A 25,325-nucleotide genomic window follows, 5' to 3' on the forward strand; every position below is an offset into this window, starting at 1 on the left:
TGCAATGTAGCAAACAATGGGAAAACAAGCTGGTTTGGGTTTTTTTCTCTTTGGTAATGCAGCCACTGAACACGTGTAACCCAACTGTATTCAATAAGATTTAGATTCCCTCTTCAGATTAGAGTTCTTAAATACGCACAGAGAAGAAAGCGGTCCTATAGTTTTTCTGCCTCAGTTAACCACTCCCATGAGACTGTCCTGAAGAAGAGATGAGCCAGCTTTCTCCAATAGCTGTTTGTCACATTTTCTTTAATATGGTATATTTAAGGCAAACAGCTGTCTCAGCAAGAAAATGTGTTGAATAAGCAAATGATTCCTAACAAACAGCTTTACAGAGCAGAACTGTAGAAACGTCAGGTGGGAAGACTGTTTAATTCTGAGACAGTGAATGCCACTGAAGGCATAGAAATGAGTTCTATCTGAAAACTATGGAGTAACTCTAAAAAAATCTTAATTACAAAATAACTCCTCACTAATCCCCCTTTACATGTTTTATTTTTATGAGCCAAAACCCCTTTTTTGTTAAATGTTCAGATACAGTCCAAATTACTTCCTAGTTGCATTTCATTTTCAGGTTTTGAATGTTTTGAAAAGCTTTAAAATTGCATTGATGACAAAATTTGTTTGGCTTTCTTTTTAGTACATCTTTAATCATGTATTTTTAGCTATAAGTAAATGAACAGTAGCAGCAGCTATTGCTGTAGACAGACACTTTGAAAAGCTAATTATTTTAAAGGTTATGGTAGTTTTTGCTATTTTAAAGGTTATACCCGCTTATCAGTTCCTGTTGTACAAGACTCAAGTGCAAGTCTGAAATACACCAAGTTCTTCAAGTTTTGGGTGTTTCTTTAACGTCCTTAGCAAAGGACTTGGCAAACTTTTATTTTAAACATGTTCTAGGCTGGTCTTATGCCTTAAATGCTCTCCTAATTGTGGGATACCCAAATCACTGTCATCATCCATAATAAACCAATACTTGTGTACCATATGTTTGTGCAATTGATAATGGCTACCTGGCTCCAAACGTAGCCAGTAATCACACAGAAATCCAGTCACTCTTTCCTTTAGGGCAAACACAGTTCCTATGCTTTCACTTCCGGTAACTCAAAATTGGTAATTCCTCATGAATTTCCTCCTGAAGTTTTCATTCTAATGCAGACAGACCAAGGATAATTGGGTTTTGGCCCTTCTTTGATCTAGTTTGACATCATCTGTTGTGCTAGAGATTGACTTCTGCTAGAATTAACTATGTACAGCATAACATGACACTACCCAATCTTTCCTGGTAGGGCTGCAGTAGAGCCCTGTTAAAGCTGCTCCAGCTGCTTACCTCCAAAGCCAGTTTGGGCACTGGAAGCAGGCTAACGGGGAGCAGGAAAGTTTTGGGCAATCTATGCGAGATCTTAGAATGGTTTGGGTTGGAAGGGACCTTTAAAGATCATCTAGTCCAATCCAAGATGCTGCAAGTAAAACAAGTTCTCAGGGCTATCTGCATTGGCCTGCAGCTGCAGTGTGGACGTACGGCTGCTGAACCAACGGAATATAGGCATGCGTACGGGTTGTTTGGCTTGGAGCAATCTGTAATGTAGGAATAGCACTGGTTTAGCCTTTACTATCAGATAAATTAATTACCTCATAGCTTTCAACAGTTGCATTCCATAGTTCTTGGTTTGGAGTGCTACTGAATACATTCAGCCGATATGTGTATTTACTTTCCAAGAAGCCCACGCTATTTACTCTGCAACTTGTAAAAAGGTTTCTTCAACACCTATCTGTACTCTTCTCCAAAACCTTTTGCCTAGGACTAATGTTGGCTAGAGAAATATTAGGCAAGTCTCTATTTCAGCCATCACCACCCCAAATAGTATGCCCTTTGGGGAAATACTTAAACCTGCCTGCTTTTTGAATATGGAATTGTTTCAGCTTGACTGAGGTGACAGATAAAGTAGTAGGTTCTGGTTCCAACCTTCCATACCAAATATGAGACTGGGAAGGAGAAGGCCTAAATTCAAAGTGACAGGCTACCTTCAACTAAATTGATCAGTTTTTACATTTTTGAATGAAATGAGAATACTCATTCCAAATATTCTGGGGTGAGGATTTCTCCTTGGCCAACTAAGAGATGCAGGAACACCATATGCTTTATTTCTTACACAAGTATACTTTGTAGAAGTTAAGTATCATTCCCCCTTTGTGCTAACACTCAACCTAAAGACAAAACAGTACTGCAATTGCAATTCACAGTAAGCCAAATCCCTCTAATGTGTATTAGTCATGTTCCAAAAATACTGTTGGATATAGCCTGGGGAGACAGCTTAATTTTTTAAGCTTGAACTGGGGCAGTTCTAAGGAAATGCAGTAGTGCAGCCTTAATAACCTGGGAAACCTGATAAAAACCTGTTGAAATTCTGTACTTTCAGCATAATGGCCAGCAGGTGAGACTGGGACAAATTGTGTTGTTCCATGCTGAAAGTAAATGCATTTGTAATTCTAGGGGTAATATATGAGGAAAAAACAAATTCATTCACTTTCTCAAAAACATGCAATACCATTCCTGAAGTGCATTATTCCTCGAGTAAATCTGAATCTCTCACTGTACCTGTCACAGAAGTTGGAAGGGTGTTTGACTTTTTTAGCTGCTCCCTTCTTTCTAATCTTGACACAGCAGTCTCAATTTTCTTCTCGTCCTCTTGAGTTGTAGACTTCTGCAGTGTGCTTGTTTTGCTGCTGCTACTTTTATTTTCTGACTGATTACTTACAGCAGCCTAGAACAGAGATGGAAAACTGCTGAATGATAAACAGTCTGTCAGGTAATGGCTACAAGTAAGAGATGTCACACTTGATGCTTTCATTCATCGCCTGTCCTTTCCTTAACCTTCCTTTTCGGCAAAGGATCGAAACACGCTAATACTTCTAAAACTAACAGTTATTAGAGACTGTAAAAAAAGACCCACAAAGTTAAATTTGTCATGTTGTCATTTCAGTCAAAATACCGAACAGTTTGAGCCAGCCCTACCTGTTAAATACAGCACTGAAACACAGCGTGTGCATCTGTGGGCAACTTCACACCCACTGCTGTTTTCTTCCACCAATTATCTACGTCTGTAATTATGCATGCGTCCATCAGAAATTTGGGTCTTGTAACAAACAGCAAAATATACTTAGTTACCCCCATCATCTCCCTTTTTACTATCTGTGGTATCTATATACAGCATCACTGGTTTTGTAGCATCACATTGTACTATAAGTAGAAGTGTTTTTTCTTACTAACAGAAAACCATGGATAGTAAGTAGCTATTTAGAGAACAGGAAAGAAGTGATACTTGAATTCTGTGCCTGCTTTAGGCATTTGGATGTTCCACATGACAGTTCATTTCTTTCATTCATCTGCATTTTATCCAAATAATACATTACAATAAAAAGAAATTCAAACTTACTAATATTCACCTATATTCACTTATAAATGAGTTTTCCAGCTGTTATTCCCCAAGCATTAAGGCTTAACATCAAGCTTTGAAAGAACCATGCTGCGTACAATTCTTCTGTTCAATCAACTGTGCAGTGGTCGTGCTTATGATCGCCATTAACTACCACCTGATATAAAGGCATCAGAGTTTACAATAAAATTGTCACACTATTGCACAGTATTTTCTCCTGGAGGTCTCAGTTTTGCAAAAAGGGAACTCCAAATTTTCAAACTACTTTTTACTCGCTGTCATTTTAGCTTTTATGAAATCTTATAAACCAAACATAAAGAAAAAAAACCCTTTCACATAATAAAACTAGCTAACAGTTATAATTATGGTCTCATTATTTCTAATGGGCAGGTTTCTAAAGATTATTTACATTTTCTTTAGCCAGCTTCTCTGCTTGCTTTGCCTCTCTGGCTTGTCTCCTCTCTTCCCTTGTAGCTTGCTGCTCACGAAACCCCTTTTGCTTTTGCAGTGCTAATGTAATCCAAAGTGGTTGTGAAGTTTCAACTTTCTCCATCAATTTAGAGCCATCTAAAGAGTGCCTGCTCTGGAGGACTGGCTTTTCTGAAAGAAAACATGAGAAGAATTGGTTAAGTAATGCACATCTCAAGCAAACCAGTACCATTTCTCTACCTTGTGAAAGCTCTGGAGCTCAGCCCATTGAATGCCTTGCCATTCACAGACCTTTGTGGTCTGTATGTCAAATCCTGAAACAGTTTTTATGCCTCAAGAATGAGACCTAATTCAACACACTCATACAGCTGTCCAAATTTATCCTTTTTTTGTGAAAAAGCCCACCCCAGACACTTAGACTTCCAGCCTAATTTACTACAAGTACTCGCACTGTGTGAGATATTTAGGTGAAAGTGATACATATGCATTGATTGTTTATAACTCTAATGAAAGGGATCCAGCCACTATGTACTGCAGTTCCCTGGTTTTCCAGCTGTAATTAAGCAAAGTGTCCGAATTTTGGCCAGAAGAAGGGGGCTGAAATGATGTATTCTCTAAATGCAGCCCCTCTTAAAAAATTTTTTTTTTTTTCAAATCGTCACTTGAGCATTTGACTTCCCTGTAGCATGCATGAAACTGGGGCTAGCACCCAGTATAGAGCCGTGAGTGGTAGGGAGCAGCACTAGGGTGCAAAAGTCCTCCTGCAGAGCTCAGTGAGCATGGAAACGTTCAACTGGCCCAGGCCCTGCGCTCCCAGGCCAGCAGCTATGCCTCTTAACTAGTTCCCATAAATCCTCATTGAAAAAGGGAGTTAAAGGAAAAGGCATAAAAACTTGTAAAAATAAGCAGCAGTTCCACTGAGATATGGTTTTAGAAGTGTCTTGATGCTTGCAAAATTCAAGAACGGAAAAAATTGGGATTTCCCGATTAAATGCTGAATTCCTGCCTTGCTCTTTTCAGTGTGCTTGCACTCAAAGGGTGATTTTCACTTTTGTACAGAATACTATTTCAAGCCACAGGGGCTTTCAACCTTCCTCTGAAGAGCCACTATGGCTACTGTAATTTACTGAAGAATGCCTCTGAAATGCAGACTCCTGCCTCCAGCTGTATTGGGTTAGATAGATAGAGAATTTGCCGGTGGTAGGCACTATAAGGGGACCTAGATCTTAGTACTTTTTAAGTTACATAATATTCCCCTAAAAAATAGATACAATGCAATGTACATTATAAAAATTACTTCCTTTGCTCCAATGACACCATTACACATGGAACAGAGTCCATCATCTGACTAACTAGGTAATATCTCTGTCAAGGAAAAAACACACACGCTTCAGCTACCTCCTTGAAATTAACTTCCGTAAGCAGGTCGCACTGGTCACACTGAGTTTGTGTGTATCTGAATTAAACTGTGGGGATGGGACGTCCCATTCATTCAGACAACGCAAAGCAAAGTAGTGGTACTCCACAAATAATGTGCCAAGTAAAAATTATATCTTAAGACCAAGTTTCTTCCTCTGGACCTCCAGTATCTCATTTTGAAAATGCAGACAATATCTAAATGACCTTTGAAAAATACGTACCTTTCTTCAGTGGCTCAGGCTTTTTGTCATTTTTTTCTCTCCATGGAATACTTATAGATGGGAAAAATGACTTCTTTTCTCTGATTTCTTCCTCTTCATTTTTGTACTCATTGGATGGTGTGGGGTGCACTGCATTTGCTCTGTCTTCTTTTCTCCAGCCACCGTCTGATTCAGCTTTAACCAGCTTTTGCCCTAGTGTATCAGCTAGGTTCGATCTGTTCATTTTAGAGAGAGGAGACGATGGTGGCGTCTGGCTGGTGGGCTTTGGAGCTAAAGCAGGTTTCTGTGGGACCAGTGACTTGCATGCTGGTTTCTCATGAGGGGGTAAAGTGCTCTGGCCAGTGGCTGGTAGGACCACTGGTGTGCCTGCTGGTTGTGAAATCTCCACCACAGTAATTGAAGAGTCTTTTGAGTCTTTCACGTTACCAAGGACGTTCACTCTCCCTATGCCAGAGGATGTACTCTCTTGCGGAGCAAAAACAGCGGATTCTTTCTCACCTTCTGTTGTAACTAGTGGGTCAGGCAAACCATCAAAACTATCTCCTGCACTGTATCTTTTCTTTTTCCTTTGCTCAGCCTGTTGATCATAATGGAAACGTAAAGAGTAGTTTGTCCTTCGTAACTTTATCCCAAAAGGAGAAACATTTTCTTCTCCGTTTGGTGCTGGTTTATCTGCTTTTTTTGTGCTGTTATTCTGCTGATTTTCCTGAGCACCAGGAAGTTCTGCCTGGGGTGATTCTTTACCTGGAGAATGAGGAAAACTTGGAACAAGGAAAGATGGAAGATCTTTTGCAAATTTACAGCCTTCTGTGTTGTCTGTCATTTCACTATGTGTTTCCATTTTCTCCTTAGCCTTTTCAGCTAAGTTATCCTTAAAAGTGGAAGCCACATCCTCCTTTGAGTCAGCGATTCTTCCCACTGGTTCATTGCCTCTTGCCACACTTATATTCTCAGCGTCTGAATTGGTTTTTGAAGCTTCTGAAAATTTCTGCCATGCTGGTGTTATTGAGAACTTCGCATTGGCAGAGAGAGTCTTCCTCAAGTTGCCATGTGGAGCACCCCGTCCTCGGGGTGTCCAGTCGTCACTGTGTCTGCAGACACTTACTCGGTCTCTCTCATATTTGCTGTTTTCTGCATTCTTCAGGATTCTGGAGCGGATAGAGGCCCACTCAGCTAGTACAGCCTGGTTGTTCGATGTCTCTTGTGCATATTTCATTTTACTGCTGCTAGGCTTGGGATCCTGGGTTTTTTTCTGGGCCTTCTCTGGTGAAGGAATGTCCACATTTTTTCTCTCTTCTGTTAAGCCAAGTAACGATTTACAAGCCGTGTCCTTTATCTGGTTCAAGTTAACTGCTGTGCCACACAGCTGTGCTCCGGTAACCAAAATAGCTGTATGGGGTACACATACAGATGACGGGAGTGTATGGGAGCCCTTGCTGGCAGTGTGCATCCTGCAGTCTTTGATGGATGGAGAAGAGAGTCCTGCTCCTTTGACGGGCATGACTGGACTCAGATTTACTTTCTGAAATATGATCTGTTTATCTCCAGAAGACACTTGAAATGTGAAGGGTCTGGATGCAGTTTGTCTTTCATCTACCTCTTGCCACCGAAGCTCTTCTCCTATTCGCTTTTGCTCCTGCGCCTCAACTTCTCTCTTCAGTTTCTGGGCTAGGACTTCTTCTGCTGTTTTATTCCCTTTTTCTGGCTGTTTGAGTTTTTGGGATCTTGATCCTTCTTGGAGCTTCTCCTCTACCAGATGCCTATCAGCCCCTCCAGAACACAATTGATCCTTGTCCTGTTGCTGTTCCAAGGACTTTTCTTGGTTTTGCTGAAGATTTTGTCCTTCTGTGTCTACCCTCTGCTCTTCCAGCTTGTTCCATTCTTGTTCATGTTGTTCCTTTTGCTGCTTCAGTTCATCTAGTTGCACACTTTCTGTACTTTGCAAGTGCATTTGTTTTGTGAGCTTGTGTTTTCTCTGCTCTTCCCATTTCTTTTTCTTATCCATTACATGCTGGGGTTGTTCCTTCTCTGTCTTTTCTTCTTTCTCCTTCAAATGCTGCCTTTGTTCCTCCTGTTTTTTCTGTTGTTTGAGGCTCTCAGCTTCTTTCTCCTGCTTCAGTTTTATTTCAGCTTCTTGAAGCTCTTTCTCTTCTAGCTCTTGTCTCTGGTTTTCTGCCTTATTTTTTCCCTTGAGTTCTTTTTGTCCCTCCAGCCAACTCCTTTCTTCTTCCTCTTGACACTGTTTTTCAATCGCATGTTGTCTTAATTCTTCCAGCTCTAGCCGCTTCTGCTCCTCCAGCTCTCGTCTCTGTTTCTCCTCAAGCTCCTTGCACCTCTGCTCTTCCCATTCCTGATGCCTCTGCTCCTCCAACTTCTGACATCTCTGCTCTTCCCATTCCTGGTATTTCTGCTCCTCCAGCTCTCGTCTCTGTTGGTCCTCCCGTTCCTGGTGTTTCAGTTCCTCCAGCTCTTGTCTCTGTTGCTCCTTCCATTCCTGGTGCTTCTGTTCCTCCAGCTCTTGTCTCTGTTGCTCCTTCCATTCCTGGTGCTTCTGTTCCTCCAGCTCTTGTCTCTGTTGCTCCTTCCATTCCTGGTGCTTCTGTTCCTCCAGCTCTTGTCTCTGTTGCTCCTTCTGTTCCTGGTGCTTCTGTTCCTCCAGCTCTTGTCTCTGTTGCTCCTCTTTTTCCTGGCACTTCTGCTCCTCCAGTTCTCGTCCCTGTGGCTCCTCCAACTCCTTCTGTATCTGCTTCTCCAGTTCCTGCCAACTCTGCTCCTCCAGCTCTTGCCTCTTTTCAGCCTCCAGCAGTCTTCTCTCCTCTTTATGGCAAGTTTGCTCTTCTGTTTTCGAAGATGTCTCTCCTTCAAGGAGATAGTGCCTCCTCTCTTCTTCACAACACCTTCTCTCCTGCTCCTTCTGCACCTGCTCAAGTTCTTGGCACCTTTGTTCTTCCATTTCTCTTTGTTCTTCCATTTCTACAATCTGCCTTATTCTTTCAGCCTCAAAGATCCCCCAGTGATCTTCAATTCTTTTCTCCTCTGCCAGCTGAAGCTGCTTCTGCTCATCTCTGTTCTGGATTAGCTTGTCTGCTATGATGTGTCCATTATAACCTGGGTATCTGTCACCATACAGCTGAGTTTCTAGGTCCTCTGGCTCAAATTCTGTTATCGTTAAACTTTGTGATCCCTAAAATTGGGAGACAAGTTTGGGGTTACTGAATATTGCCTAATGGCTTGTTATTCTTTACAGTGAACGTCCAATCTGTTGCAAATGAAAAACAACTTTTTTTTACTTTTTTTTTAAACAATGATTTAGATCCAGAGCCAACACACCCATGCCAATTTATGGATCACATCATCATAGATCCCATGCCTCTCACCTATTTGGGTGATAGCCTTTAAAAGAAAGAAAACATCCCAACAGTGATATCAGTATAACGCTAAATATTGAATCACCATTTGGTGTACACGAGCTAATCCAGACTGAGATCTGCCATTTCAAATTTACAGAAACTCAAGGAATAGAGCACAGGTTTCATATGCCTGTTCTACTACTTGGAACTCCATCCTTTAATCCTGAAATAATTAGCACCTACTTAAGGGCATTGTTTTGCCAGTTCTTTCATGGCAAATCTAGCTGTTACTTGCAGACACGGAAGCTGTTGCCTGCAGAAAAGAGCTCTCCAATGCTAGCTGGGAAAGAACACTGCTCAGGGAAACACAACTTGGTTACTTTTCACAAATTCTGAGCCAGTGTATCTACCTCATTAGCTGTGCTGAGACTCCCGTTCTATTGCAGGAACTGTGGGACCACACACGGACAGAGAACCTAGAGCTCCCCAGCAATACTGTACTGTACTGAGACGTGGTAACTGCTGACTGGTTCTCTGTGTTTGCCCCACAGCCCTGGCATGTGGTGCAATACCTGCAATAAACTAAATGCAGATCTTCACAGCTTCCTCCTTGTCTCTGTGGCGACATGGTCTGAAGGTGAGCTGCACCAGAAGAGTGCTTCCCAGCACCTTCCTTGAGGAAAACAGCTCAGCTAATGCCCTGTCTATCTATCATTTGTTGAGCCATCATTTGGCTCCAGTTAAACGTTCTGTATAAACAAGAGGTTTAAATTTAAAATTTCTTCATTGCAAGAGTGATAAATGCAAGTACAATGGTGCGGAAGAAAGGACAGTGGCCTCTCCTGAACCCTGTATTAGTTGAATAGTCTTGTCCCATTTACAAGCGCTAGTAAGATGTCAGCATAAAACCCAAAATAGCCATGCAGTTAGTGTACAAAGCTAGGATTTGATAATTCACTCTGTAGCTGTAGCAAAAGCTGCATTACTTCAGTCTTATTCTTTGTTATAAGACAATGATACTATCACTGTCAGAACTCGTGGCACTTTTAGAGAATCAAATTTTTTTCCCAACCAAATTTTGCACTATACCAGAGCAGCATTAACAGTGGCAGATATCCTGCAGACCTTTATAGCCTAAGTTTTTTACTAGAAAAGCTAGACTCAGAAAGCTCTCCCAGTGTAAAATTCTAGTGGAAGTACTTCAGGTGCAAGTATATTTGTCTCAGCTGGCTATGTTAAAACTTCTTTGCAACTTCTGTCAAGCTAGGGTTTCATCTTTAGGTCTCTATCTTGATTTCAAGACAAAATGAAAGCAGCATGCATTTTGTTTTGCCTTGAAGACATGAGATTTGTTGAAGAAGCTTTCAATACCTGTCTCTAACAGTGTTAATCACATTTTAAGACAGTCCTCCGCCTATAGCTACTTCTGGTGCACTCAGTTAGGGTTATTTTGTACCCAGCTTCAAAAGCAACACCCCTCCTCTCACTGTTTGACCAGTGATTCAATACCTTTGTCAATCTCTTGTGCTTTCTTGACATCCTCTGTTTTTTTGGCTTCACTGACAGCTTGTGTTTAGCTGCACTGTTGTCTAGACGAGCAACAGCCTGGGGAACTGCATCCAAATTGATTGTTTCAATTGTGCCAGAACAGGAAAATTGTCTTTTTGGCCGCGATGATTTGACTGGAGTGACCTGTTTGTGTTACAAACACAAGAAGATGTTATTAAGCTATTTGTTCCATTTAAATAAATAAACAAACAAATATCCCACCCCCAAAGCCTTTTCAGTTTTGAATTCAAAGGAGTTATTAGCAGAAAAGACTTTAAATCCTGTTTTTCCATTATACAAATCATGAAGTTTGGACATCAAAGTTACAGCTGTAATATTTTCCCTATTTCCAGTACTACACATTTTTATACTTTTCACTTAAAAACTACTTAGACCATTCTAACTAAGTTTTTTCACAGTTTAGCTCCACTCTGAAGTAGTTAGGATTGGGAAGGACAGGGGTGGAGTTTTAAGCAACATCAAACACTGGGACATTTTAATGTTTGCTTACCGTGGAAAAAAATATCTACATCTTTAAATAATTTAGATTGTACACTTTAGGCAAGACCAAATCAGATTGACTTATCTAAGCATTATAATACAACAGCTACAAAGCTGTACTCTCTGCATGGGAGATGATCACAGTATTGGATCTCAGACTGGCACAGTGCCTGCAGAAAACCTTCCCTCCAAAGTCATGTGGAGTTGTCCAAGCTGGCACCAAAGAACAGCAAAAAATAAAATAAGACAATACTGGCTTCGATTGGCGCTTTTTTCTCTTGCGCTTCAAGTATTTGGGTTCAGAAAGTGCAAATACAAGCAAAGTGATTTACTGAGACTCCTCTCATGAATAAATACAGTGGAACTGTATGTCTAGACATGTAAGAGTGAGCCTGTCATCAGTCTCTCCTGTAAGTCACCGAGGTATCATCCTGAGACTTTTATTTGGCACAATCCAAGTGGAAAAAGAAGACAGGAAAAAAAAAAAAAAAAGAAGGGAGAAAGCATCTTCTGTAAGGAAAGAAAATCACATACATTGTTTTCAAGACAGCTCTGTAATCTTCAGAAGCTTAAACATATGCTAATCAGGGAACCAATTACTTAAAAGCTGATGGAACATTTTGCATATGTTTATTGAATTACATGTAAGCATAACAAAGTAGTAGAGGTACTTATGAAAATTATGGCTCTATGATTAATACATCAAATGCAGGAATGCTACAAGACTGGCAGAGAGCAAGTTCTGCTGTCTCCTGCAATCAACTCTTACAGATTTCTCAATCTTAGTTATTGCTTATTTACTAGCCCCAAAACTGTGCAATGTTCACAAAATCTTGGGTGATGAATGAAACAAGGAAATATGTATTAAAGCAAAAACTGACCGTTAGGTTTCTAATGACTAATATTGGAAAGTAACTCAGTGCAAACCAAGTGTAAGTTTTTTTACCTTTTCTTCCACTTCATGTCCTGTTCCAGGCAAATTCATTGTTCTCAACAAATCTGGAGTGTCAGTGGACTAGAAAACAAGCAGATTACCACAACTAGATATTAAAAAGCAAAGGACCTAATAAATATGGTTCAAAGGACTTGTGAAATCATGCATGTTAGGGAAGATTTTTACCCCATCTCCTGTCACTGCAGGATTGAAGGATAAACAATTCTTGTTCCTAAATGATACGAGTTTCTCTTTGCTGCTCCTTGAATCACTGCTGTCTATACAGAAGCAGTTGTTGCTACAAGACACTGCAAAAGGCAGAACACTCACACTTCCTTAACAAGATAACCAGATTCCAAATCCAAAGAAAGAGCACACCTTTGTAGGATCTCAATCAGCTCTTAATAACTATTTTCTCCCGACCTACTCCTAAGGAAAAAAATATAGGAACCTGATCAGGCGTTACGTCTGCTGCAGGGAGTTTCAACTCCAGGGTGTCGATGACTCTGCTTCCTATAACGCAAACCAGCCTGCCCCAGAGCAATCAAAGCCTGTCAGTCACTAGGACTCCTTAGCTACTGTCCCTCTCCAAGCCATCTCACAGGAAGGGATTTTGAAGGCACAGGGGTTGAAGTAGCATTCGTGACACCCAGAAACTCTGGTTTTAAGCATTATATCATAGTATTACTTCGTAAGCTAATGAACGTTGGGATCACCAGTGCACGAGGTGCAAGCAATTTGTAGTATAAAGCCTAAAAAATCAGAACTCCTGCCATCAATCCAAGTTACTCAGGAAAATCAGAAGTCACAAAGCAACGCAGGAAACCTATTTGAAGTAGAGCAGCGCTGTGTGGTCCTGGCCACCAGCTCCTGACAGAAGCCACCCCATCCCTCCAGGACCTATGCAGATAAACATGCAGAGGAGTTACAAGGCCACCAGCAGAGACAGGAGCAGAAACAAGGCAAGCTGCCGTGCACCAGAAATCTCTGATAAAGCCGGTAATGAGTAGCGCACAGTAAGAGAAAAGGAAAGTACCAAGTGTTCTGGCTGACCCTATGCATGTAGCATTGGTTTGTTTGTGTCTACAATCTCCTCTGAGTAGGGATGTTTGTTCCTTTAGTATTTGGAAAAAGATTTATGCAAAGGGGCATTCATTTGGTTTACAAAACATAATATTTAAAAGAGATGGTGGTGAAGACTGAATCGCTCCCTTCTTATTACACAAAGATACTTTAGTGGTTTTTTAGTGCTGGAATTATCTTCCCCTTTGAGCTGGAGGTCTCTAGGTGACATTCAGGTCTCCTGCAGGACAGAGCAAGAAGGCTTTCTGCAGAGAATCTGTGTTGGTCTCAAACACAGAGTCTCACCTAGTACCAGGGTACAGAGCCAAAACCTGGCCACAGTGCCAGTGCACTCTTTGTGCCCTGAGGCACGCAGGATGCTCTTGATTCACCTTAACTGATTGCTTCAGAAGGGAGTGTTTGTGAAGCGGAAAAAAATATACCTTACTTTGGCTTCATTTTTATCCTTCCAGCCTGCAGAGGAAGAGGCGTGAGTGTGCGGGACCTACCGAAACGCCTGGCTCCCTGACAGATCCGACCACAGCCACAAAGGAGGTGGTCACAGAGGAGACCCTTGAAGGCTGATAAAGACTTTGGGCCACCTCAGCCATAAATCTCCCTTCTGTGTGTTTGGCTGAATATAGGCATAAGCTGCAGAGGACACTTAACTGCCTTTGCCTTTCACGTGAGCGGAGGCTCACCTCCACAAACTTAAGGGCTGCATGTGCATGGTGGGCTGCTGCTTGCCTTCCCCAAGGGCTCGCGGGCACAAAATCAGCCTCCCCTGGGCAGGGAAGGATGTCCCTCTATCCCCCACGCTCTCTTCAGCCATTACAGTGAACACAGAACCGGTCTCGCCTCAGAGGATTTCCAGAGAGCTTCCGTCACTCACTGTTTCCTCACTGTCTGAACGAGACCTTTCTGGACACTTGAATGCCCACAGTCCCTGGTATCAAAATCTTCATGGATAATGTGAATAATTATTTGAATTATACTGGAGATCTGGATTTAGGGAGAATTCTCAAAATGTTTCTCCCCCTTTTTTGCCTTCGGTACCCATCCATGAGAAACATGGATATTTACCCCAAGACCCAGGATTTTACAGATTTAAGCTCCAGACCCCTCTCGTTTTGGAATTATTTTCCTTTTTACCATTTGATGCTGTGTACAACCTTCCATGCTGGGAAGTCCATATTTCAAGACGTTTTCTGTCTCAGAAAAATTCCCTGTCTTCTAGCTATACTGCCGAGTGATGTCTGCACTGGTGGAAGTTCAGAGCAAATGTTCAAACCAGTAATTCTGTGGGACCTGGCTCAGGATGCCAAGAGCACACGCTTCTCACCAGTCCAAGAAACACAAGCTGAGAGATCCCACCCACATAAAACAGCCTGCTGAGCTCAGCTACGCCTCACTGGAGACATCTGCTATGCCCCAGTGGACTGTACTGTTTTAGTACTGCTATAAATGCCATGAATATGTCAATTTAAAGTGCTTACTTTATTACCACTGTCTGAGATCACAGTGTCCTGCTGAGTCTCAATCTCCATGGGGCTACTGAGCAACACATCCTCTTCTATACTAGTGTTTGCCTCCCCCATCGTCCTCACAGAAATTGTCATTTGTGGAGGCTGCCCAAATTTTATATTCTTGGCCAACTGTTGCTGAAAAACAAGGAAAGAAAATACAAAAAAAAAAAAAAAAAAAGGTATTTATATTATCAGCAAAACAAGCCAAGTCTAGCACGTGCCCCTTCTCCACCTGCAAGCTGCACAGAAACATTCAAGGCAACTTCTGACTCTGGACAAAAAAAATCAACTTGAGGCTCACATTGCTGCAACATGAAGGACACCCCCTCTTCTTTCTCCCCACAAAGTGACCAAGGTCAGGAATTTACTGCATGATTTCTGATTTTGGATGATCAACTTGAGTTCTTGTCAATGTTGCCCAGTTTTGCAAACTTACTGTGAATTTTGAAACATTCCTTCTCTTTTTTTAATCTATGTCCTAGGTTAAGACTTTGTTTATAAAAACTAATTATGAAGACTTAATATTGCAAAGAAATAAGATTATGAGCCAAGCGTACACTGAGAAACTAAAACTGCCCCAAAAGGCAACCTTTTTCTTCTCCAGCCCCCAAACCCTGCATCTCATGCATCAGTAGTTCTTAAAGATGCCCTTATTGTAATGTTTAGTGACAAGTTTTAAATGTTAAGGGTTTGGCATAACCCTGCCTTAGAGGAGGCAAATTCTCCAAGGAGGAGAAACCCAGCTTCTTTTAGATGCTTGATCTTATAGTAACAATACACAAACTCATGTCTGCTCATGCTCACATGCACTACCACATCACTGCTTTTGCACAAAGAAGTTTATGCAGGGGACATGCAGTAAATGAATGGATAAAAGAGCTTTCCCACCATTTATTTTCCTTGTTGAAGTAGTTTTCTCTCAAGGATTACAAGAAAGTACTCTTGAATTATATTAAGCATAAGAAGAGTAAAATAAGTAGCGTATAATCTGGTAGGGTGAATTAGAGAAATTACAGCCCTGACTAGTGCAGAGACACATACCATACAGTCTTTGAAAGTGAACTTTTTGCAAAAGAGTTAGAAGAAATTCTCTAAAAGGAGCAAATGGAGTAAGGAACATTTATTGATAGATTTTTCTTCCTGAAATATTTCAGGGAATTATTCTCAGTTGGGAAGGAAAGGACTGTGGAGTTACTTTCCTCCTTTACTCTTCTTCAAGCACAGAAAATTCTCCAAAGGACATCTCCCATTTCTGTCTTTTATTACTATGAACATCTACAGCTCAGTAATATTCGATTTATTGTGCAGCTTCTATTCAGTGGAAATGTCAGGTACATACATGGACCTCTCACATGAGTTTGCCACTGAGAACTGCAGAAAATTGGAGTAGGTAGCATGCAAAACAAAGACTTTTTTTTTTTTCCTATAGCACAGAATCAGTAGCATGGCTTAGGTGAGCAGTTGGCAAGGGAAGATATGCTTTAGTATGGATGGATTTCTAAAATGATTCAGGTCAGATCAGTCTCACTCGCCACTGTTGCCCAGCGGACTAGACTCTTGTATGAAGTTTATCCATATTACCCCAAAGCATTACTAGATTTCTGTATTGAACTATTAAGACAAAAGGTACATCCACAGACTCCTCATAATCAGGTTATTAAATTAGAAGAGTTTTTCTCAGTCTCCTCATTTTGGTACGCATTGTTTATGCCCACTTGGATTTTGGCAGAAAGTAACGCAATTCATCTAAGTACATCATTTTGGCATATTGGGCAGTTCTGAATGGCACAGTTTTATTCCCATCTAGATTACTGGCAGTGCACCCACAGTCTAAAGGCAAGGATTTCACCAAGTCTTCCCAGGCTTTCATGTCAGCAGTGCAACTCTGACTTGAAATCTTTTGTTTCCATTGCATAAATGGGAGCTGGAGAGAGCAAATGGGTCTGTATTAGATAGTGTGAAGGCTGTAATTCTGCTCTATTCCTGGAGGTCCTCTGATGCTAGTAGAAAATAATTTCAGAACAGCTTCCTAACTTGATAACATGTTTTCTAAGTTGAGGCTGCTCCCTTCTTCTTCCTGAAGTCATATTCCTAGACAAATAGTTCTCCCAGGCTGGAACCATCAGCATTACCTGAGCAAACTACCCAAGAAACTAAGAACTTGTGCATCTTTTCCATGGTGAGAATGTGCATGCACATACATATTGCTTGCAATGTGTTTTGGAGGAAAGGATGGTGTGTTATTCTCTCGATCTTCTGATCAAGTTCTTGATTCTAGTGTGTGTGCAGTGCATGGTGGGAGTTGTGTGGTGATGGAGCGATTGTGGACAATGGTCTGTGCTTGAAAAAGAATGGCCTTTTTAATTGTCATCAAGGATGCTTGAAGGCTGTGCTGTAAAAATGTGTATTTCTGTATATAGAAGTTAAAAATGTTATTTTCCTGACATTTCCAGGAAATAGACTACCCTCAATATTTATGGAGTGTACACAGGTTTGTTTGGTTTAATTACTTCAAAGTTTTAAAAGTTTATTTGCTCAGACTTGCATAAATTAGTTTGAAGATTGAAGAAGAAGCTCTAGTAGCCCTCACATTCCTTCCAGGACAGAAGGCTCTTCTCTGTATTATTTATTTATTGGCTTTTTTAAAAATAAATTTCGCTTAAAAAAGCCTCCACTAATAGTTCTCCACTGGCCAATTTCTTTCAGTGCATTCTAATCTCCAAAGCTGATGCTGAATACCAAATGTCAAAATCTCAAATAGCTTGTTACCCCTGACCAAATTTATTCTTATTGCTTTCAAAGAGCAATGTTAAACCTGCTCCCTGTCCCTTTTCAAAATGTGCTTATACTGTAACTACAACACAATTATCCTCTCAGAAATATTCATACAGATACATTCTCTACCTGGCCAATCATAAAAACCCTAAAAATGCATCATCCCTGAAAGAAAAGAAAAACCCCACAACTTTTACTTGGAAGAATGTACACAGATAGTCCAACCCAGAAATGGAGAGAGACATCAATTTAAGCTGCAAGGCCATTGAGAAAAGGCCATATTCCTTGAAAAGGACCATCTTTTTCAGTTAGACATATATTTCTGAACAAAAACCTATAAATCCTCTGTACTTGCGAATTCCCTGTGCTGACAGCATGTGGATGATGGTTGCCTAAGGAGGATTATTTGCAACGCCAGTCATTAGAAGTTGCAGGCATGCCATTTTGTTCCTCTACCATTGCGCAGTCATGTGTTTAAATACCCTTTTGGAAATCCCCATAGATGCATATCGGTCTCAGTTAAATGACCCTGGTCTCCTTTGCTTTGTGCAAGACGACTTGTAATTTAGCAGCCAGAAATCACCATCCTGCTCTGAAATCTAGCTGTCAGCTAGAAGGAGAAGGAAAGAGATGAATGTCTCCTGCCTGCACCTTCCACTTCCAGCATTATCAATGCCTGTGGGCTTTCCCAGTCCCTCACTTTGCAGCCAGTGGACAGGTATTTCCACTTGCAAACCATTCTCAGCACCAAAACAGCACGGCTACCACATATGACAATGACCATGAAACAGTGGCTGGAGGCACCACCCACACAGGGGAGCTTCAGAATGGGATCATCAAGTTGTGCTCCACATCAGGTTTACCTCATCCCTGAATTTTTTTCTATGAGATTCAAGAGGTGCATGAGAGTTTGTCTATTCACACCCAACCCAGGTGGCTATCGGTGCAGTGCCATTCAGTGTGAGGTGGGGGGCAGCACATCTAATAAAGGCAAAGAAATACTGGGAATTTAGAAGAGAAATTAAAAGCCTGCACTCATCCAGTTTTTAAAATCTTCCTCAGTAACCGGACCATGACACAGACCCACTTTTATCTAATGCAAAATAATTTGCTAAAATACGATATTATTTAACGGACCTCTTTACACCAGCTTACCATTAATAACTTCAGCAATAAAACTCCTAAGTTAAATTGGTCTGCATTGGTTGGCACCTGCAGCAAATTAAAAAGCTTAGACTTTCAAAGCACTCTTTGTGTTTGCATAGGAAATGCCACAGCACAAACTTTCCATATTAACCGGCAGAGAGCCCAGATCGGGCCGTACATCTCCTCTTTCACTCCAATTTGGCTCCTCTTCTGTGTACATGCCTGCTTGCATGCATGTTGGATTCAGCCCCCTGAAACCACGTCATTCTTATGACTCTGTGCCTGGAGTGAATCCAAAACTGGATCCGCTGGGCTTCTTAGTCTGTTCAGTTAAAAATCATTACAACAGAGTGTACTATTTCAGCTGATTCCATTCAAACAAGTCTTACAAGAAATGCTGGTTATATTTTGCCTTCAACTCAAATACTTATTTTTCACGTCTGTTTGGAATACCCAGATATATAAATAAATGAAATTATGTTTTCTAGTTATCTATAATTGTGAAATAATCACTTAATAATACTTGTCCTAAGAAGAGCTATACTGTTGAAATTCTACATTGTCCTGTACAGTCTCTCAGAGTGACCCAAAAATCAAATGCCTTGGGAATATATAAGAACAGGGTGAGCCCGGACTGAGATTTTCCCTGTAAACGCTCCAATGATTTGTGGCATCTGAGGACTTTTGGAGTCAATAGTCAGTTGGGAACTTTTCTTTTATGAATTTGTTTCATTGCTTTTTGAACTTTTATAAACATTCCATGAATAACAGTGCTGTATGACAATGAGTTCTACAGTCCAACTATGCATAGAGAAATATTTGTTTTTGTTTTGGTTTGAAAGAGTTACTAGTTTCAACTGATGCTCATGTGTTCTCATGCCGTGAAAGACTGAATAATTCTCCTATATTCATTTCCTCAATTCCATTCATGATTTCATGCATCTCTATCATATTGTCTCTCTTATAATTTCTTTTCTAGGCTGAAAAGACAGTTTACCTAATTGTTCTTTCTATGAAGTGAGTAGGCTTCTTTATCCAAACAGGAAAATCTGCAGCATATCTAAACAAGCAAAACACCTCACATAAGCAAATTATTTTTTTTTTAATCAAAGAGAGAGAATAACCTGGAAAGCATCGTGTGAGAAGTTATACTGGTATAGCTGGAGGCTTTACAAAGTAAACTAGATGTAAAATTAACATGTAAACCTACTGAAAAGAAGGAAAATAAGAAGTATTACCACAGGTGGTTTGTATATAAGATGCAGGGAGGGAACTATTCCACTCTCCATTGCTGGAGCAGCATGTGCTTTGGGGCATTACACCTCAAGAAAGATTTTGGGAGAGTCCAAAATAGAAGAATGGTGAAGAAGCAAACTGTATATGGATCTCTAGAGATATGTATTTGCAGAAAATCCAGATGCAAAATAAAGATTTTGGTGTACAGTGGCAATGGACCACTTACAGATGCTCACGTGTTAAGAGCAAGACTTTCTGGAGAAACTTGAAGATACTTACAGGATCTATGCCATTTGTCACCTGAGTCTCCCCTTGCAGAGTACCAAAAGCAAAGCTGATGTAAGGAAAATGGAAGCTCATTTCCAGGGCTTAATATGATTACAGGAAAAAGGGGGTCTGCCCCAGAAATGCTAGAATGACTAAGAATGATAAATTTAGTTTATAAAGTGAAAACAATTGTAAAATATGAAGAAAACAATTAGGCTGCAGCAGCACTAGAAAATATTGGCAACAAAGAAATTAATTGTAAGAAATACAAAGCTGGGCAGTCGTGCAGTGAAAATTCACTCCCAATTCTATAAAATGCAGAGCATCAGGTTAAAAGATAATAGCTTAGAGGTTTAGCAAACAACTTTGTAGCCTTGTTGAGATCTGGGCAATATCAAACAGAAACAAAAATGGGAATGGCTGGTAGAATACAGATGTGCCACGTACAGTAGGGGAAGCACCAGTTTGATCATTAGCTAAGATATGTTAATGACTAAAAGAAATGGGATCCAAAACTGAACAGTCATTAAGAAGAAGATTACTGGGGACATTCATCATTACAAAGCCAGGGAAATGTGAATTTAGAATTGGTCTTTTAGAGGTTGACCAAGAAGTCTAGATTCCCAAGACACATTTTATCATAATTAATATCTATGTAATAAATGGATGTTTTACAAATTTAGAGAGCAGAGCGTTTGTTTGTTTTAAACCACATGGCCGCATAAAACAGAAAAGATGTAGCCCAGTAGTTCCTAAATGCAATAAGCCATATACCATAGTCAACCTTTAATATTTCTTGCAGCTGACTGCCACAGCCTTATGGATGCCAGATGATGCAAGATACTTTCAGCGAAGGCAAGAGGTGGAGAACAAGCTGTCCTTTTGCCTCCAGAGGCAGCAGCAGTGCCACACCACGGTACTGTCACAAGCAAAAAGGGGATAATGGCTTAGACGCATCAATATACTAATTCTCAAAACAAGTTTCCATTTTACTTGGTACAGTTTTTGTGGGTCTGAAACAAAAAATGTCTTCTGTTCATTTGCTGACCATGTCTGGCAAATATCAGTAGTAGGAAGAAGAGTCACGGTGGTAAAATGCAAGGAAATGGATCTAATGCACTCTGATGCAGCACAAAAAAACCCCACTAACCTCTGAAAGGGAAGGATGTAAAAACAAGCTCCTAGAGCTTCTTTTACATTTGTTCTGACACACTGCTAAATTTAGATTTTAAACATCCCTTTTGTGTCATTCACAGTCCTATATGAGAAGTAAAGCACCAGATCCCAAGAAACTAAATGAGTTCAGCATCAAGAGTACCAGTGCCTGGGTACCACCTCCTTGTGGGAGCAGGTTCAGGCTGGCTTTCTACACTGGATCTTAAAAACTGGGTAATGATAAATCTCAGCAGATCCAAAGGACAAGGAAAAGACTGCTTTTACAACAGCAGATGGCTTAAGCCAACACAAAATAACTTCAGGATACACAAAGGCTCTTGGAGGTTAACAGGATGTCAGGCTTTTATCAGCTCGACTTCTAGCACACACTAAAACCTTTGAACATGACCAAATCCATTTACAGAAAGCCTGATAAGATGAATGCTGCCAATCTGAAAATCAATAAAAAGAAATGAGAGCTATTCCAGAAAGGTTGTAGTGAGGTGGGTGCTGGTCTCTTCTATCAAGTGACTAGTGATAGGACAAGACGAAATGGCCTCAAGTTGCGGCAGGGGAGGTTTAGGTTGGACATTAGGAAAAATTTCTTTACTGAGAGGGTTGTCAGACATTGGAACAGGCTGCCCAGGGAAGTGGTTGAGTCACCATCCCTGGAGGTATTCAAAAAGCGTGTAGACGGGGTACTTCGGGACACGGTTTAGTGGGCATGGTTAATGGTTGGACTCGATGATCTTGAAGGTCTTTTCCAACCTAAATGATTCTGTGATTCTATGAACTAATATACCTTGCACACATAATCAGAGAGAATTCCTACAATAAGAAGCTGAACTAGTGCATACACTGGCCAGCTGCCCAGACTGCTACAGAGTTTTGCACCATTACACAACATTTTTTGTGGGTTCATGAACACTCCAAAGTCAGCAGAAACGCAAGGCAAGAAGGGGAAAACATTTGGGGGGTCAGCAGAATGAGATTAAGCACCATCGGTATTAAATGGCTTGCATTTCTATTCTGATTTCAAAACCCTTTTCACCATGCTATCAGTTGGGCTTGTAAGCATGGTGCCTCTTCCAAAAAGATTTAAGTTTTCCAGGAATCTTCACTGTACCAGCCCCCAAAAATATCCTAGAAAAGGTTACAATCTGCAGAGCTTTTGATCTCCATTTGGAATACAGCGAGTTCAGAGCGAGCACAGGGCACTGAATCCTGGCAACACTTCTTTACTGAGGAGCATCTTGCCAGGCAATTGGAAACTGGAAATACTGTGCTTCCACTGTGACATACGAGCCTGGGCAAAACCAAAGTAATGTTGGTGGCATAGCAATGATTTGGGACCAGGTGTTGGCCACAGAATTGGTTTTAAGGGGTGGAGCGTTCTTCAGAGGAGATGATTGTCTCCTCTTGTTCCACCACTTGAAGAAATACAGACATTTCCAGTGGGAGCAAGCTTGCAGAAAGGGACTTTCAAGTAGATACAAGCTTCTGATAACTGGAGACCGAGTATCAGTGTTTTCTGTGACTACAAAAATCACACAGCAAACACAGTCTGCTTTTAGAATACTAGAGAAGAAAAAAAAAGATGGGGTATGGATTGCATAAAACCTTCACACAGGAATGATAGTCCAAATAACTGGTCAGACCTTGGACTCAATTCTAAGGTCAGCCTAAAAATGCGCAATGGGATTTTGGCATGACCATGTCCTAAACCTCAGGGAACAGTTTAGGGCATGGCTAGGGAAATGGGGACAGTTATGTGCTGGGCAGCAGGTTTTGCAGATTCAAGAGGTGGCCCCTGGGCTTGTTATAAGGAGCCTTTCCATGGGGATATGAAAAAAATTCATGAACATTTAGATTAATATATAACTTCTGTGTAAACATGTAAATAGTTAAAAGTGTCATTTACAATCTATTATGCATTTTCTTTCTGATTGATTGAGTTGCTCTGGATACCACCATCTTCAGTAGAGTGGGAAAAAAATGAATTAGGGATGTTGTTACAGGCTGGGTTGCAGCTATATTAAAATGATAAAAATGAACTACTGTCCTTCAAGTTTAAAAAAAAACCAAAAGGTAACCACACTTTGACAATAAGCAGCTGAAACAACACTCCCCCTTCAAATACATGCAAGTAACCACACCAAAAGAAGACTTATGCAAAGTTCACACAAGCAAGAGCGTTATCACTGGCTATTTATTTCACTTTCAGGGGTGACTATTTTTGCTTTAATTTTCCCGAGTTATTATTTGCTTAGTGAAGATGGTCATTAGTAACTGCAGTAACTGTACTTTTTATCATGTCTCTGAGTTTAGTGAAGGCAATAATTTCCATTGGGAATTTTAAGGTGAGTTTGGAAATGGAAGCCACTCCTACAAAGTGAAAAGTTATTCTGAGAAAAGCTAACGTACTGAAGCCAAGACAACAGATCCAACAGATAGGGAGGGCATAGCTCCCTGCGGAAGTCAGTGGGCTTTGTATCCAAAGGACATTCAAGCATTCTTCAAGACAGGTCCAGCTACCTTGCGACTTTGCCCAGAGTCAGCAGTCGATTTAAAATATAATGGTTTCTAGCCTGGAAAGTAGCATGCATTGAATCTACCTGACCCAGGGAAATTTAAGTTGAAAAACCAGCACAGAGAAATTGGAGCTGTCCTGGTGTGGTTTCTACTTCAAAATTCACCCACAGTCAGCACAGCCAATGCTGTTCAGGTGCTCTGTCTGCTGGCAGCACTGGGCAGGAAGAAAGAACAATTTCATCCTGAAGGTCAGATCTGTCTACCGTGCGTGATCTCTCACGCACCAGAAAAGATGGACGGTGGCTATAGACTTTGGAGGTAAAAGAAACCAGTGGTATTTTACTAGTCAGCTACAGGCTAATGGCATTTGCACAGCATTAGAAATTTATCAGCATTCTGACAGGACTTGTCAGCATCCTGAGCAATAAACTGAAATGTGCTTCTGAAGGACAGCTCTTTCAAGGTCTAAAAAGGCATAGAGCTGGGAATCTTACAGATGTACGAGAAGTAAAACAAAAAATTAGAGCACTAGTAGGACAGAGTTCTGGAAAAGAAAGGAAAGCAGGTCATGTAAAGCTCTTTAGAAGCAAATACCCAAATGTGTTGTTTATGTAGTTACTTATGTGCTGTTTGCTTTGGAGAGATAAACGTACCCACCTTTCATGAGAACCATTGAAAGGACAGGGAGAAAAAGGAGAAAAAAAAATGCAATACATAGGATAATTAAATCAGCTTTGCAAAGAAGTCTCACTCTGTATGCCGTTCCCTGCCACCAACACCACCCTCATTTTTTCACTTAGTACCAAATCTGTAGGTCTCAGGCATACAGATCAGGACATGCCAAAACCATGAGTTCAATTCAAGTGAGTTCCACAAGATACAGACATTTCTGCAGGTTTGCTTGCAGCATCACTGCCATACCTTTCCCTTTCAAGACCAAAACCTAGGTCAGGTTATACGAATTATTTACATGGCTTTTGGTTAGACAACTCACATGGCTGAGAAACTGCCCCAAGGCTATTGAAAAAGCAACCCACCTTCAACCACATTTAACACACTCTGGAGACCATTTCCCACCACATTTTAAATAATTTTCCCACTTACAATTTCTTACCTGAAGAGTTTTGACTTTTCCTAAAACATTCTCCTGTGACATTGCTTGGATGGCCTGTTCACTCTCTGTTCTCCCATCAGGTATAAAAATACTGTCATGGGAAAAAGCTCGACTGCCCATAGAATAATGGGAGGACCTGGAAAAAAAGCAGTTAAAAAGTAAATAAGCACAGCAATTAATTTATGAGAGCGACCCTTCATATCATAGCTGCCCTGCTGTATAGATTTTCCTTCCCTCTTGCCTTCTACATAAAAGCTTTGAATATTCTTAGAAGAGTAGTATCCAAACATGTTCTGTTATCAAAAGTTTAACAGAGGTACACGATTCCCTCACACACAGTTTTCCTTCTTGGAAGGACAGAGAGTGGGGTGTTTTTCACAGGCATGTTGAGAAGTTCAATCAATTTTCCTTAGAAATCTCAAATCTAAATGTTACTTTTAGGATACGGAGTAGATGATGATGACGCATACATTACAGACTGCATATTTAAGAAAGCCTGCATTCGTGCGTAGTCCCAATGCTTGGGACCTGCTGCCATTCTTAGCCAACGACAGACAGCAGCTCCCAAGCAAAGGTAGCTCTATGACACAAAGTGAAATCATACACTCTAGTAACCTACTTCTAAAGAGTTACCTCATTTAGCTGATTACTTAGCTGTTCCTATCACCACAAG

The 25,325-nt window shown here is 40.8% G+C and overlaps 1 protein-coding gene across 5 annotated transcripts in view; it reads right to left on the reverse strand.

The window, feature by feature from the left end:
• The window catches only part of CRACD (capping protein inhibiting regulator of actin dynamics), a 140,231-nt gene that overhangs the window by 3,166 nt on the left and 111,740 nt on the right, over positions 1-25,325 (reverse strand). For 4 of the 5 annotated variants that reach the window (XM_049794157.1, XM_049794148.1, XM_049794163.1 and 1 more), the window contains 7 exons: positions 24,653-24,788; positions 14,398-14,562; positions 11,852-11,920; positions 10,366-10,548; positions 5,507-8,690; positions 3,847-4,037; positions 2,600-2,765 (listed from right to left, as the gene is read on the reverse strand). In XM_049794157.1, the coding sequence (XP_049650114.1) occupies positions 2,600-2,765; positions 3,847-4,037; positions 5,507-8,690; positions 10,366-10,548; positions 11,852-11,920; positions 14,398-14,562; positions 24,653-24,772 (4,078 nt within the window). In that variant the 5' untranslated portion in view covers positions 24,773-24,788. The remainder of the gene's footprint in view (positions 1-2,599; positions 2,766-3,846; positions 4,038-5,506; positions 8,691-10,365; positions 10,549-11,851; positions 11,921-14,397; positions 14,563-24,652; positions 24,789-25,325) is intronic. The other variant, XM_049794139.1, reaches the window with a different exon arrangement.

The sequence above is a fragment of the Accipiter gentilis genome, chromosome 3 (assembly GCF_929443795.1).
Source record: "Accipiter gentilis chromosome 3, bAccGen1.1, whole genome shotgun sequence".
In the NCBI taxonomy this organism is placed as follows: domain Eukaryota; kingdom Metazoa; phylum Chordata; class Aves; order Accipitriformes; family Accipitridae; genus Astur; species Astur gentilis.